The sequence below is a fragment of the Chiloscyllium plagiosum genome, unplaced genomic scaffold (genome assembly GCF_037043375.1).
Source record: "Chiloscyllium plagiosum isolate Xiang-an unplaced genomic scaffold, Cpla_swu_hap1 HiC_scaffold_7, whole genome shotgun sequence".
NCBI lineage: Eukaryota > Metazoa > Chordata > Chondrichthyes > Orectolobiformes > Hemiscylliidae > Chiloscyllium > Chiloscyllium plagiosum.
This window is the reverse complement of record NW_028270145.1, coordinates 66,895,192-66,910,243: the sequence shown is the minus strand read 5'-3', so window position 1 is coordinate 66,910,243 and position 15,052 is coordinate 66,895,192. Positions and strand designations below refer to the sequence as shown.

Here is a 15,052-nt window from a genome sequence, read left to right as displayed (position 1 = left end):
CCTAAACATCATTTAACTACTACTTTTTTCTTTTGTAGAATTAAAATTGGAACAAGTTCTCTGAAACCCCAATGCGTTACCTGTGAACTCCTTGGACCACTCTGTCAATATTATTCTGCATACTTCAACAGAAATGGACAATATTACATGCTATCCTGTTATGGTAAGTGAGCTACAGAAACTAACTTTTGAAAATAAAATCCAGGGATGACTTTCATGTTTGCTCTTTATTCTATTCAGGTCCTGGATTTCCCATCTTTACACTTGTCAATGCTACCAATGATAAAGGTAATCACTCTTTTGCTACCGCTTAACTGAATTGATTGTATTTAAAATGTGTATTTTATCTATCTGACTGAGTCCCCACTCTTTTTATTTAATGAAAATGTCTAATCTCATGGTCTGTACACAAAACTAATTTTAACGTGTTGATGAAAAGACATCATCATCAAAAGCCACCATGGGCTTTGTCCCAATCATGAATGCCACAGAAATGTTGAGCAGAATTTAATGGTGTCCACTCCAAAGTGAATTTAGAAGTTGGATGGGTTGGGCATTTGATTGACTGGAAGGTTGAGATTCTTCACCCCAGCCAAGCTCAAAGTGAAAGAATTGGAAGGCAGTCTGGCACCTGGAAGCCTCCAAAGAGCTACTTAAAGGTCATACTTATGCACCTCATTCTGTACTTGCTGGTATTCCTAAGGATATAAAACTTGGATCGGGAGTAGGCCATCTGGTCCTTCGAGCCTGCTCTGCCATTCAATAAGATCATGGCTGATCGTTTCATGGTCTCAGCTCCACTTACCCGCCCTCTCACCATAACCCTTACTTCTTTTACTGTTCAAAGGATTAATTATCTTAGCTTTAAAAACATTGACTGTGGAAGCCTCAACTCCTTCACTGGGCTCGAAATTCCAGAATCACAATCCTTCTTGATTCAGTCCTAAATCTGCTCCCCCTAATTTTGGGGCTGTGCATTCTTGTCCTAGTTTCATTCGCCAGTGGAAACATCCTCACTACTTTTATCTTATCTATTCCTTTCATAACTTTATGTTTCCATAAGATCCCCTCTCATTCTTCTAAATTCCAATGAATATAATCCCAGTCTACACAGTCTTTCCTCATACGGTAACCCCCTCAACTCCAAACAGCAGCAAGCCAAAAACTCTTATTCAGGTGTTGGATTACTGTGAAATAGGATTGGCTGTGAAGCAGCTAAGGATTCCTATGGGTCCCCATTGTTTTAAAAAAAGTTTGAATCCCATGTTCAGGGTTGCAGCTGGTATTTGGAGATATTTGGTGAGAGATGATGAAGATAACTTTTTAAAATGTTTCAAAGCAATAAATAAATAAAGTGTAGGTTTCAAGTGAAGTAATGTTTCTTTTTTGCTTTAATTGTTTCAGCATCATGGACTAATATCCATATTCTGAAAGATTATTAACATAATACTATTATTGATCAGATTTCCTTATTTTTTAAACGTTGAGTTTTGAATTTAAATTTACCATCACTGTCCCATTGCTGTCCAATTTTGACTGACTTCACTGTACTTCATTACAATGTTTACAGCAAAGTTAGATTACTATTAGTCAAGGAAAGATCACTTCCAAAACTTTAACACATTCACCAGTGGAAAACTTCACATTACAAAACATGCCATGGCATCAGAGAGTAGTTGCATTAATACTTAGAAAGAAGGCAGCCTGTAATACATTTAAGAGAACAAAATGAGGACTGCAGATGATGGAGATCAGAATGAAAAGGTGTGGTGCTGGAAAAGCACAGCCGGTCAGCAGCATCTGAGGAGCAGGAGAGTCGATGTTTCGAGCATACCCTCTTCATTATTCCTCATGAAGAGCTTATGCACGAAACTTCAACTCTTCTGCTCCTCGGATGCTGCATGACCGGCTGTGCTTTTCCATTGCCACACTTTTTGACTCTAATATATCTAATCTTGATTCCATTGTCTGTCATGTAATGTAAAAACATGCTTCATTATAGAATCACATTATGTTTTGATATACTAGATTATTTGTTGTTATAAGTAATTTCTGAACTGTACATCCAGCTTCTTTTAATCTGGTAACTAAACCTTGATTGATGACTGTTAGAGCGAATATTGTCTGTGGAAAGAAAATCTTTTCTTTTTACTTCAAGTGATAGAATCTCTTGAAGACAACAAAGAATTGAGAAAGAATCTTCAGAATATGCAGATGCCAACAAAGGTTGTCAAGTCTTTAGAACTAGATGGCACAAGTAAGTTTAATTATTGTACAGAAAATCTAATTTAAAAAAAAACTCATCAATATAATGCTTTACTTAGGTCCAGTCATATTGCTGGCAATGATTTTCACTTCCAATGGAAGAAGTATTTATAGCTAAGCAATGTTCCTGCTAAATTTGAATATTGAACAGTTTTACCAACAGGTCAGCATGAGCAGTGTAAGCTATATGGGTTTCTGCTGTGTTTCAACGTTTTATGATTTTAGATAAAAATTAGATGGAGAAGATCTATCTTTGGGGAATTGGGAAAAAATACATAATCTTAAAATTGGTGCTAGGACATTCCAGTGTAATGTGTAAAATTGATTAAACGTAAAAATAGTGAAAATGTGAAATTGGGTCCCCAGAAAGTGGCCTGGACTAGGACATTTGAACCTTTGAAGACTGAAACTAGTAGAGTTTCTTGTTAGATTGCAATATGAAGGCATATGGAACAAAATTGGGAAAGTGGAATTCAGGTACAAATCACCTTCAAAATCAGTCAATGTTTAATCTTTTCCTGGTTGCTAGAAGGACTAAAGCAGTATATTGATGTGTCTAAAGTACAATGATAACGTCCAGTACACCTTTACATTTACATTTTTAATAGCACTGAGATCTTGCCTTCGAGGAAATGTTGCAAATTTCCATAATTGTAGGAATTTCATTGCTCACGTTTGGGATATAACAATGGCTGAGTAGTTAGCACTGCTGCCTCACAGCGCCAGGAACCCAGGTTCAATTCCACCCTCAGGTGACTGTCTGTCTGTGTGGCATTTTGCATGTTCTCCCTGTGTCTGTGTGAGTTTCCTCTGGGTGCTGCAGTTTCCTCCCACAGTCCAAAGATGTGCAGCTTAGGTGGATTGGCCAGGCTAAATTGCCCATAGCATCAAAAGGTATGCAGGCAAGGTGGTTTCGCCATGGGAACAAAGGTAGGGGGATGGTATGGGGGAGATGCTCTTCGGTGGATTGGTGTGGACTATATGGGCCAAATAGCCTGCTCCCACACTAAAGGGGTATTGTGCTCTAAATTATGTAAATATTAAATTTAAAAGCTTAATTAAATAATGACCATCATATTTAGCAACAGTTTGGATGCACTATAAAATGTTTTCCTGTCTACAAATGTTCATATTTATCAATTCATTTTCTCAAATTTATATATACAATAACTGTTTAAATTGCAGCTGAGAATGTAAATTTTGAGCATTTTGAGCTCACAGTTTCATATTAAAATATACCAACAGAATGTTGGATACTAGAAGCAAAAAGTAAAAGAAATAAGTTGCATATTTACAATTGAAGTATACTCTAGCATATCAAACATCTCAATTTATATTCATCTTTCATTATGATGCTTGAAATGTTTTTAAGTAACAGGGGAAGTCACCATAGGGACACACGTTCTTTATGATGTGATGAAAGATTTGCAGTATTTTTTTTAATGGCTTAGTTAACCACTATTGCTAATCTTAATCAAATGTGAATCGATGTCCGGAAGTTCCCTTATGCCTGTAATCCTTTCAATGTCTCAGATCAGGGTTTTTTCTTTATTTGCTTATGGGATGTGGGTTTTACTGGCTGGGCCAGCAATTATTGCCCATCCCTAGTTGTCCTTGAGAAGGTAATGGAGAGCCATCATCTTGAACCACTGCAGTCCACATGCTGTAAGCAGACCTGTAATGCCCTTAGAGGGAATTTCCAGAGTTCTGATCCAGTGACAGTGAAAAAACTGCAAGATATAGTCTTTAACTTTCTTCTGTAGCCATTGTATTTATATGGCTAGTCACTGTCTGGTCAATGATAACCCCCAGGGTACTGATAGTGGGGGATTCAGTGATGATAATGCCACTGAATGTCAAAGGTCGGTGCTGGTATAGTCTCTTATTGGAGCCTGTGATTTCTGTCCCTTCCCCGAGCCCATTTAGACTGTAGATATAATATAATCTGGTAATGATTCTGCGACGTGGTGCAGTAGCAGTGCTATAAGGGAGTTCTGTGAAATGGATTTTGGTTTCAGTTGGATATGGGAAGAAGCCAGAAAATTGAGTGGCTATCCAATGGGAAGCAGGCCAATTAGAGTTGAAAAGAAGTAGCTCCAGACCCAAATTGGGACTGTAGCCCAAGACGCCATGTGGCAATTGGGTAATGTTCAAAACACAAAGTCAGTCTGTTACAAAGCTTAAGCCGTCTCCTCCCTCAAATTCTCTTTGTATGCAAGATTTTAAAAAAACTTTAAAAAATTGTTTCAAAACAACCTGTTGCCACTTTCACCAGCAAACCTGGTAAATGCATTCAGCCACTGTCCTGCTGGCAGACCCTTTCTTCTGTCCTTGTGTTTCCTCATCATAACCTGCTGTGAAACACTCCTGAATATTTTCACATGCAATGAAAAATTGTGGAAAATTTATTAACAAGTCCAATAGCTTATTAATGCATAATTTCAAAATGGCAGGCAGGCTGCCAATTTCTGCATCTCCACTTGACTTTCATAATTTCAAAGCCGAGTGTGATTGTACTGTATTAAGTCAAAGTGAGGACTGCAGATGCTGGAGATCAGAGTCAAGATTAGAGTGATGCTGGAAAAGCACAGCAGATCAGGCAGCATCCGAGGAGCAGGAAAATCGACGCTTTGGGCAAAAGCCTTTAATTAGGAATGAGGCAGGGAGCCTCCGGGGTGAAGAGATAAATAGAAGGGCAGTGGTGGGGGGTGGGGTGGGGGGGACTGTGAAGAAGGTAGCTAAGAGTGCAATAGGTGGATGGAGGTGGGGATGAAGGTGATAGCTTGGACAGCTGGGAAGAAAGATTGGCAGGTAGGACAGGACATGAGGATGGTTGAACCAACAGTATTGTATTGTTGAGCCAACAGTACATTCTCGTGGGATGGGGTGAAGTGGAAGTTTGCAGACAGGCCATCTGATTTATGACCCTTTCAGCCAGCATACTCTGTGCTTTATTTTAAACTGGATAGTTTCTCATTTGGGTATCTCACACCCCTTCACTTCTGATTCCTCTTTAAAATAAAACTTTCAGTGGAAGTTTCATAGCCTTTCAAGCAGCATCAGCAATGGCGAAAAATTCAGAAAAATACAGCAAAATTGTAAAAGTGAGTGTTTTAATGTCGAGCAAACAAAATTTGAATTCCTTCTTGAGCTTTCAACAGCTAGGTGAAGATGAGTAAAGGGCAAGGGCCTTATTTCCATGCATTTGTATGTTGTTATTAGTTAATCTTGCCTCATTTCTATGCAGTTCCAGATTCTCCCAGACACTAGTGAGAAACTGGACAGCATTAATTCCCATCTTCCCTGATAGGTGAGGGTGGCCAGCTGCTTCTGCAGTCCTCTTAAATTCACCTTCATTCACCAATATCTCCGGCATGGTCAATGGGCAACAACCACATCCATAGCCAGCCTCAGCATACCATGTAACCAATCTTGGACTAATTCAGGAGCCACTTCAGGACATTGCTGCTGCACTTCGGAGTTCACCAACACCTTGCATTGCAATACCTTTACCAGGTCACTGTTTTGGCAGGGACACACATCTTGTTCATCAGAACAGAATACATCTCAGGATTCCTAGCTTGCTTTCACAGCTCAGTCACTTTGAACTTACTTGAATGTTCACAGCATCTCTGCCTTGCTTTGTTTCTTCATGCAGACTGAAAGCCAGGCAGCATGTTATTGTTGCTATTACTGAACAGTCAAGGCAGTAGGGATGTTTCAATACGGCACCATGTTACATCAATGTCAAAGCTGCAGCATTTGCCAGCAGCTTACACGGCAAGCACATTGAGTACGATTCAACTGTTTAGTCATGTCAGAAAGTTTAAGAGAGGCAGTCCTTTGTTAAGTGAAGGGGAACTATGGTCAGTTAGAGGTTTCAGCCATCCTCCGTCAAAGGCATTGTCTGGTCTCAGTCCAGGGTGTTAGCCATGGTTAGTCCTGGGGTATTGAGCAGAAAAAGTCAAGGAGAGGTAATCAGGCAATTTAAACATACACACTGCACAAAAATGATTTTAAAAAAGCTTCTTTATTTCATTGAAAACAATCAAATCTTTATAAACCTTATTGGCAAGTGTAGCTTAGAGGAATGCACTATTTACATTGGAAATTTGCCTGATGATGTGGGGCCACAATTCAAAAAGAAGAGTGGCTTAATTAATCAATAAGGTGAGTGGCAGAGGACTGCCTGAGCAAAGTCATGATGTGCTATAGCCAGAAATCCTCCATGAAGCTTCCTGAAGTTACTTAGTCAAAATACGGGAGGAATTCAGTGCATTATGTGTATAGAAATCGTATGCATCAAGTTTTCTTGAGCTTTTAAAATGAACATTAGTGTACAGCACAGAGCATTCACTTTAATAAGCAAATATTAAACATTGTAAAATGCTACAGGCTTATTACTTTATTCATTTGAAGTCTATTATTTGAATTGGCTCTCATGATTACAGTAAATTAATTCAAGGGTAAAATGCAGTAAACAATGAAAGTGGCAAAAATGGTATTTGCTCTGGATTCACCGAAAACAACAGCTTGATAGGAAACTATAGCACACACTTGTGAAATATTCTATTTGAAAGTTGGTTAATGTTTAATTCATAGGTTGAGAGCACTGATAAGAATTACAAATAAATGGTCCACATGTACCTACAAGGAAGTGGTTGATCCATCATCAATATTTGCTTAAAGTGAGATGAGTAAGAAATAAAAAGTGACAATATTTTATGTGTTCTATTCCAAAACACATTGTGTTCTGTGTTAATGGCAATTGTGTTAAGTATACTTTTTTTTTCAGATTATTGGTATCAGATGATACTCCCACCAAATTTTGATGAATCAAAAAAGTATCCTCTGCTTATTGATGTGTAAGTGTAATTCCAAAGTCTACTCCTCCCTAAAAAAAAATTGATGAAAGCCATGACATTTGGCACAATGCATTCCTCTCTCTTTTATTGCCTCATGTTTCATTTGAACTGCCAAAACTATGTTGTTCCCTGAATATAAGCTTAGGTTTGTACCATATATGAGCTAAGGGTTTCCTTCTAATAATAAATAGCTTCTAACTTTATTACACAACACAAACAAGTTCTGACTCTGTGCCCTTGATTTTAATGCACTGCTCAGTCGGAATGATGGGGAACAGTACAAATGGAGCAGTGGACATGACTAATGTTTTGTTACCTGACTGGACACTAATGGACAACTTGTCAAGGTCCCCTTTAAATACCAGACTGAGTTCCAGTAATGTCGCCAGGGCCTAAACTGCTGGTTTAACTTGAAGCCTGAGTAAGAGTAGATTGATGGCTACCTCTGAAGGCTAAAGCTGGTGGGAGCTACAGCTAGAAACTAGTCTATCAAGGGGTAAGTTTTTAACACTTCATTTTCTTTCTTGTACCACAGAATTGAAGTGTTCAAGAAGGTGGCCATCATGTCTGTCCCAGCTCTTTGAATTAGTATAATTACCTACCACTACCAATCTCCTGTTTTTTCTCATACCTTTGCGCATTATTTGTATCCAAATAATCATCCATTAACCCTTAGAATGCCTCAGTTTAATCTAGTTAAAAATCACACAACACCAGGTTATAGTCCAACAGGTTTATTAGGAAGTACTAGCTTTCAGAGCACTGCTCCTTCATCTGGTAGTTGTGGAGTGGGACGAAAAGGTACAGAATTTATAACAAAAGATTACAATGTCATGCAACTGAAATGATGTATTGAACAAACCTAGATTGTTGTTAAGTCTTTCATCTTTTAGAATGGGTTCATTAATATGTAAATCCAAGAACTTCTTTAAAGTCACACTCTAGAGAGAATTTAAAGTTTTATAAAATAAAGGTGATATCCCAGCTTAGACAGTGCATTAAAGGTGTGAGGTTAGAGTCTGTCTCTATCCCAATCTTGAGTCAGACTGGTTCTATTTCCAAAGTGGAATTTACAAAATATTACATGGATTGACTGCCTGCAGATTGTGCATTTTTTGAGCAAAATAGAATGTATCTGCAAATATGATTCTGCAATTACGAATTCACCCATAGACTTATACGTGTGTGCGTGCATGTGAGTGTGCATATGTGAGTGTGAGTATGCACATGTGAGTGCACATGAGAGTGTGCGCAAGCTTGGTAATGTGTGTGTGTGGTGGCGTATAAACCTATGCAAGAGTGTGTGTGAGGGGTGTGTATGTATCTATGAGAGAATGTGTATAAGAGAGGGTCTGCGTGAGTATATAAGTCTGTGTGTGCGTGTGCATGTGTGAGAGAGAGTGTATAGTGTAGTGGGGTCACCTGTAGTGTGACATGAACCCAAGGTCCCGGTTGAGGCCAGCCTCATGGGTACTGAACTTGGCTATCAGTCTCTGCTCGGCCACTTCACGTTGTTGCCAATCCTGAAGCCGGCCTTGGTGGATGGTCATCCGAAGATCCGAGGTCGAATGCCCCTGACTGCTGGAGTGTTCCCTGACTGGGAGGGAACGTCCCTGTCTGGTGATCATTGCGCCGTGTCCATTCGTCCACTGTCATAGCACTTGCTTGATCTCACCAATGTACCATGCCTTGGGGCATCCTTGCCTGCAGCATATGAGATAGACAATGTTGACCGAGTCACATGAGTATCTGCCGCATACACAGTGATACTTGTGACTCGGTCAATGTTGTCTATCTCATACACTGCAGGCAAGGATGCCCCGAGGCATGGTACATCGGTGACATCAAGCGGATGCTGCAACAACGGATGAATGGACACAGTGCAACAATCACCAGACAGGGGAGGCACCATACCATTCCTCCCAGTCGGGGAGGCACATTGGGCCTCGGATCTTCTAGTGACCATCGTCCAAGGTGGATTTCAGGATGGCCAAGCAGAGGCTGATAGCCAATTTTGGAACCTATGGGGATGGCCTCAACTGGCACCTTGGGTTCACGCTACAGGTGACCCCACCATGCTATATACTCTCTCATGCACACAAACACACACATACACATGCACTCTTACATACTCTCTCACTCACGCAGACCCTCTCTCATACATACACTCTCTTTCATGCACACACACACACTCCCCACACTCGCACCCTCTCACAGGCTTAGACTCCATCACATTCTCTCACACACACACACTTTATCAAGCTTGCACACACACAAACACACACTCTCTCTCCGTCTCTGTCTCAGATGCATGTGCACACATGTATAGGTCTATGGGATGAATTTGTAATTGCAGAATTATATTTGCAGATACGTTCTATTTTGCTCAAAAATGCACAATCTGCAGGCAATCAATCCATGTAATATTTTGTAAATTCCACTTTGGAAATAGAAACAGTCTGACTCAAGATTGGGATGCAGCCAGACTCTAACCTCACACCTTTAATGCATTATCTGAGCTGAGATGTCACTTTTTAAAAATAAAACCTTAAGTTATCTCGAGAATGTGATTTTAAAAAAAGTTCTGGGATTGACATATGAATGAACCAAAACCTGCAACCCATTCTAAAAGATAAAAGACTTAACAGCAATCTAGGTTTGTTCAATATATCATTTCAGTTGCATGAAATTGTAATCTTTTGCTATAGGTTCTGTGTCATATGGTCCTGCTCCACAACTACTGGTGAAGAAGCAGCACTCTGAAAGCTAGCGCTTCCAATTAAACCTGTTGGACTATAACCTGGTGTTGTGGGATTTTTAACTTTGTCCACCCCAGTCCAACACCGGCATCTCCACATCAGTTGAATCTGCCTCCACTACTCTTCAAGGCAGTGCATTCTGACCCCAATTACTTGCTGTGTGAAAAAGCTGGTTCACGTATTACATTGATAAATCACTTTAAATTTGTGGTCTTTTGTTCTTGAACATGAAGAACATGAATGCTCCTTTTAGATCCACATGGAAGCCTTGTACCTCTCCCATCCTGTTGACGTCTTTGTTAGTTTAGCAAAGAATAATGAAGAATAATAAAGAATAGTTTAATGAAACTGTCAGTACAATTCAATTGCAAATTGTGTTATCATCACGTGGTGGAGCTGTAACTTTTTCTAGTCTCTCCCATAGTGTTGCTGGATAAAAGACCATAAGACATAGGAGCGGAAGTAAGGCCATTCGGCCCATCGAGTCCACTCCGCCATTCAATCATGACTGATGAGCATTTCAACTCCACTTACCCGCATTCTCCCCGTAGCCCTTAATTCCTTGTGACATCAAGAATTTATCAATTTCTGCCTTGAAGACATTTAGCGTCCCAGCCACCACTGCACTCTGTGGCAATGAATTCCACAGGCCCACCACTCTCTGGCTGAAGAAATGTCTCCGTATTTCTGTTCTGAATTTACCCCCTCTAATTCTAAGGCTATGTCCACGGGTCCTAGTCTCCTCACCTAACGGAAACAATTTCCTAGCGTCCACCCTCTCCAAGCCATGTGTTATCTTGTAAGTTTCTATTAGATCTCCCCTTAATCTTCTAAACTCCAATGAATACAATCCCAGGATCCTCAGTCGTTCCTCATATGTTAGACCTACCATTCCAGGTATTAATTTACTTCATATATGGATAATTTACTGAAATCATACTAATTTACAAGCATTGAAATTTTGAAAATAATTCAAAATCCTTAGTTGGCAAACAAATTCACTTGAATGTTCATATTTGGCTAATAGTAAAACCAAGAAAAACATTTCAATTATTAACTCAGATTTGTTGCTTTAAGTAAATTTGATGGTGGCAAAGTATTTCCACAATTGAATACCTCAGGGCTTTTTCAGAAACTTTGTTCATACCATTGTTGTGACATTTCTTTCAGCTATGGAGGACCAGGCAGTCAAAAAGTTGATGACCGCTTCTCAATTGAATGGGCGACTTACCTTGCCAGTACAGAGGAGATTATTGTGGCCAGTTTTGATGGGAGGGGAAGCGCTTATCAAGGTGACAAAATAATGCATGCAATATATCGAAGGCTGGGAACTTATGAAGTGGAAGATCAAATCACAGCAGCAAGGTGCACAGTTAATCCAAGTTAATAATATCATGCATTATGATTGTGCTTTTAAGTGCCATAATTTCTTCTAACTTTCTATAAATTTAAAAGTCTTATCATTTTGATATTGAAGACAATTTTGTAATATTAGCTTATCTGCTCAGACACTGAACAATATTTTGTTTCTCTGCAGAGAATTCATTAAAATGGGATACATTGATGAGAAAAGGATAGCAATCTGGGGCTGGGTAAGTTATCAAATTTATTTTTGGTACAAATAATCTCTTATTGGTTTGTTGTACATTAGGATTAGTTTGTATCATGTTAATGGTAAAGACAACATGAATTCTAGCAGCGACTTTAATTTAGGACATTTAGTTAGTTGAGATGGGTGTACTTAATAAACAGGGCAATTTTTACTCTTCATTTTCTGGGCCATGAAAATGACTAATAGCAGGTTATTCAACTATAAAGGTAAAACAGATGTATTCAGATATATTTAGCCATTCCATGTGCACAGATAATTTTGAGAGTCACTGTATGAGCATCAAAATGGGAATCCTGGCTATTTTTTTTTCTGCTGGGAGAATGTGGGGACTACAGATGTTGGAGAGTCAGAGCCATAGTCAGGCAGTATCCGAGGAGCAGGAGAGTTGACGTTTCAGGCACAAGCCCTCCATCAAGAATAGGCTTCCTGATGAAGGTCTTGTGCCTGAAATGTCGACTTTCCCTGTCCTTGGATACTACCTGACCTGCTGTGCTTTCCCAGTGCCACGCTCCTGCTTTTTTTTTTCTGCTGGAGGCCACCTGCCATTTTAATGTACCAAATGTGACTCGACAAAATCAGTTAATTTAACACTGAATAGGGATGATGCAACCTGTACCTTTCCTGAATAACGTAACACCAAGGCATATTAGACATTGCAGCTACTTGTGAAAACATTATCACTAGTTTAACAAAATACTGTTCTAAATTTTATTACATTCCAAAAGAAAGCTGTTAAGTTAGATTAATTTGGAGGTTACTGGAATAGGGTATACATATTGCTTTTGCATTTATTTTACATTGTTAGCTCCTGTTATGAAGGAAGCACATTAATTTTGGACAAAACATTCACAGAATTGAAGTGCGACACAGAAGGCGACCAAAGCAAAATACTGGAACTGTGAAATAAGATCAAAGCACAATGGAGAGGTTCAGCACATCATTTATCAGCTGTGGAGAGAAACAGAGTTAATGGTTCAGGTCAATGACCTCATAATAGAACACGTTATTCTGATAAAAATGTTATTGACCTGAAACAATAACCCGTCTCTCTCCACAGAAGATGATTATTTGGCCTATCCTTTTACACTGCCTCTTTCAAAAAGCATTTGAGTTAGTTCCGTTTGCCAGTCTTTCTTTATGTCCAAATTTTTTTTCCACCTTAAATATCAATTTTTATCCCATTCTATTTTTAGTGCTATTATTGAATCGGTATGCACCTATCTATCAAGCAGTGAGTTCCAAATACTACACACTTACGATGTTAAACACCTTTGCTCCTGTACCCCTGATTCCTCTGATAGTCACCTCAAATCTGTGACCTGTTATTATCAACTCTGCAGCCATTGGACAGAGTTTGTCTTGATATGCTCTTTCGAAATCATCACGATTTTAAAATCACTGAACCTCTACTTCACTATAAGGAGGGCAGCTGAAGTTACTCCAGTTTCTTGGTCTCGCTGCAATCTCTCATCACTGGAACCATTCTAGTAATACCTCTTCTGTGCACTATCCAAAGACTTCAATTTCTTTCAAACGTCTGATGTCCAGAATTAGACATGAATCTCCACCTTAACGTATTTATGAGTGTGCAGGCCAGTTAATTATGAAGCCCCAGATTTTTGTTTTGTCCTCCCCTGCATAACGAGATGTTAAAAGCTGCCTCATGCAAGCCTTGCTTTGGGCTTGCAGATCGCTGCATGACTAAAGCTGAGAAAAACATTGCTGCAGCTAGGGCCAAATAAATGTTTTGTATAAGCTTAACACAGTTTAGAGTCATGGAATCCTAAAGATGTACCACATAGAAACAGACCCTTTGATGTAATTCGTCCATCCCAGCCTAATTAAGTCCCATTTGCCAGCACTTGGCCCATATCCCACTAAACCTATCCTATTCATATACCCATTCAGATGCTTTTTAAATGCTGCAATTGTACCAGTCTCCACCACTTCCTTTGGCAGCTCATTTCATACACGCACTACCCTATGCGTGAAAAAGTTGACCTTTAGATCCTTTTTACATCTTTCCCCTCTCACCCTAAACCTATGCCCTCTAGTTCTGGACTCCCCCACCTCAGGGAAAAGACCTTGTTTATTTATCCTATCCATGTCCCTCATGATGTTATAAACCTTTGTAAGGTCACCTCTCAGCATGCGACACTCCAGGGAACACAGCCCCAACCTATTCAACCTCTCCTTATAGCTCAAATCCTCCAACCCTGGCAATATCCTTGTAAATCTTTTCTGAACCCTTTCAAGTTTCGCAACATCCTTACATTGGAATGGAGACCAGAATTGCACTCAATATTCCAAAAGTGGCCTAACTTTTGGGGCAGCATGGTAACTCCGTGGTTAGCTCTGCTGCCTTACAGCATCAGGGACCTGGGTTCGATTCCAGCCTTGAGCAACTGTCTGTGTGGAGTTGGCACATTTTCCCCGTGTCTGTGTGGGTTTCCTCTGGGTGCTCCGGTTTCCTCCCACAATCCAAAGCTATGCAGTTTAGGTGAATTGGCCATGCTAAATTGCCCATAATGTTAAGTGCATTAGTCAGGGGTACATATGGGGAATGGGTCTGGGTGGGTTACTCTTCGGAGGGTCAGTGTGGACTTGTTGGGCCGAAGGACCTGTTTCCATTCTGTAGGTAATCTAATCTAACCAACGTCCTGCACAGCCACAATACGACTTCCTAACTCCTGTACTCTGACCAATAAAGGAAAGCATACCAAACACCTTCTTCACTATCCTATCTACCTGTGACTACTTTCAAGGAACTGTGAATCTGCACTCCAAGGTTGCTTTGCTCAGCAACACTCCCCAGGACTTGCCATTAAGTGTACAAGTCCTGCTAGGATTTGCTTTCCCAAAATGCAGCACTTTGCATTTATCTAAATTAAACTCTGTCTGCCACTCCTCAGCCCATTGGCCCATCTGATCAAGATCCCGTTGTACTCTGAGGTAACCTTCTTCGCTGTCCACTACATCCAATTTTGTTGTCCAATTTTGGTGTCATCTGCAAACTTACTAACTATTCACATCCAAATCATTTATATAAATGACAAAATGTAGTGGACCCAGCACTGATCCTTGTGGTCCTCTACTGGTCACAGTCTTCCAGTCTGAAAAACAACCCTCCTCCACCACCTCTGTCTCCCTTCAAGCCAGTTCTGTATCCAAATGGCTAGTTCGCCCTGTATTCCATGTGATCTAACCTTGCTTACCAGCCTACCATGGGAAGCCTTGGCTGTTATAGTCTGTCTTTAGCTATGAAAAGTGAGATTTCATTTAAAATGTAAACTATTTTGTTAATTCTTGCACAAACACATGGCCTGTCTGTTCTTTTGCCTTCTTTGAAATTGTACCAGTCAGTATCTATTTTCTACCCCTTTTTTTAAATTAGATTAGATCCCCTACAGTATGGAAACAGGCCCTTAAGTCCAACAAGTCCATGCCGACCTTCTGAAGAGTAATCCATCCAGACCCCTACCCTTGACTAATGCACCTAACACTACGGGCAATTTAGCATGACCAATTCACCTGACCTGCACATCTTTTGG

The 15,052-nt window shown here is 39.9% G+C and overlaps 1 protein-coding gene across 2 annotated transcripts in view; it reads left to right on the top strand.

Annotated features, from left to right (window-relative positions):
* Positions 1–15,052, top strand: part of fap (fibroblast activation protein, alpha) — an 83,507-nt gene that overhangs the window by 49,490 nt on the left and 18,965 nt on the right. For both annotated transcript variants that reach the window (XM_043693869.2, XM_043693870.2), the window contains 6 exons: positions 39–163; positions 241–288; positions 2,159–2,257; positions 7,061–7,130; positions 11,060–11,254; positions 11,427–11,481. In XM_043693869.2, coding sequence (XP_043549804.2) covers positions 39–163; positions 241–288; positions 2,159–2,257; positions 7,061–7,130; positions 11,060–11,254; positions 11,427–11,481 — 592 coding nt within the window. The remainder of the gene's footprint in view (positions 1–38; positions 164–240; positions 289–2,158; positions 2,258–7,060; positions 7,131–11,059; positions 11,255–11,426; positions 11,482–15,052) is intronic.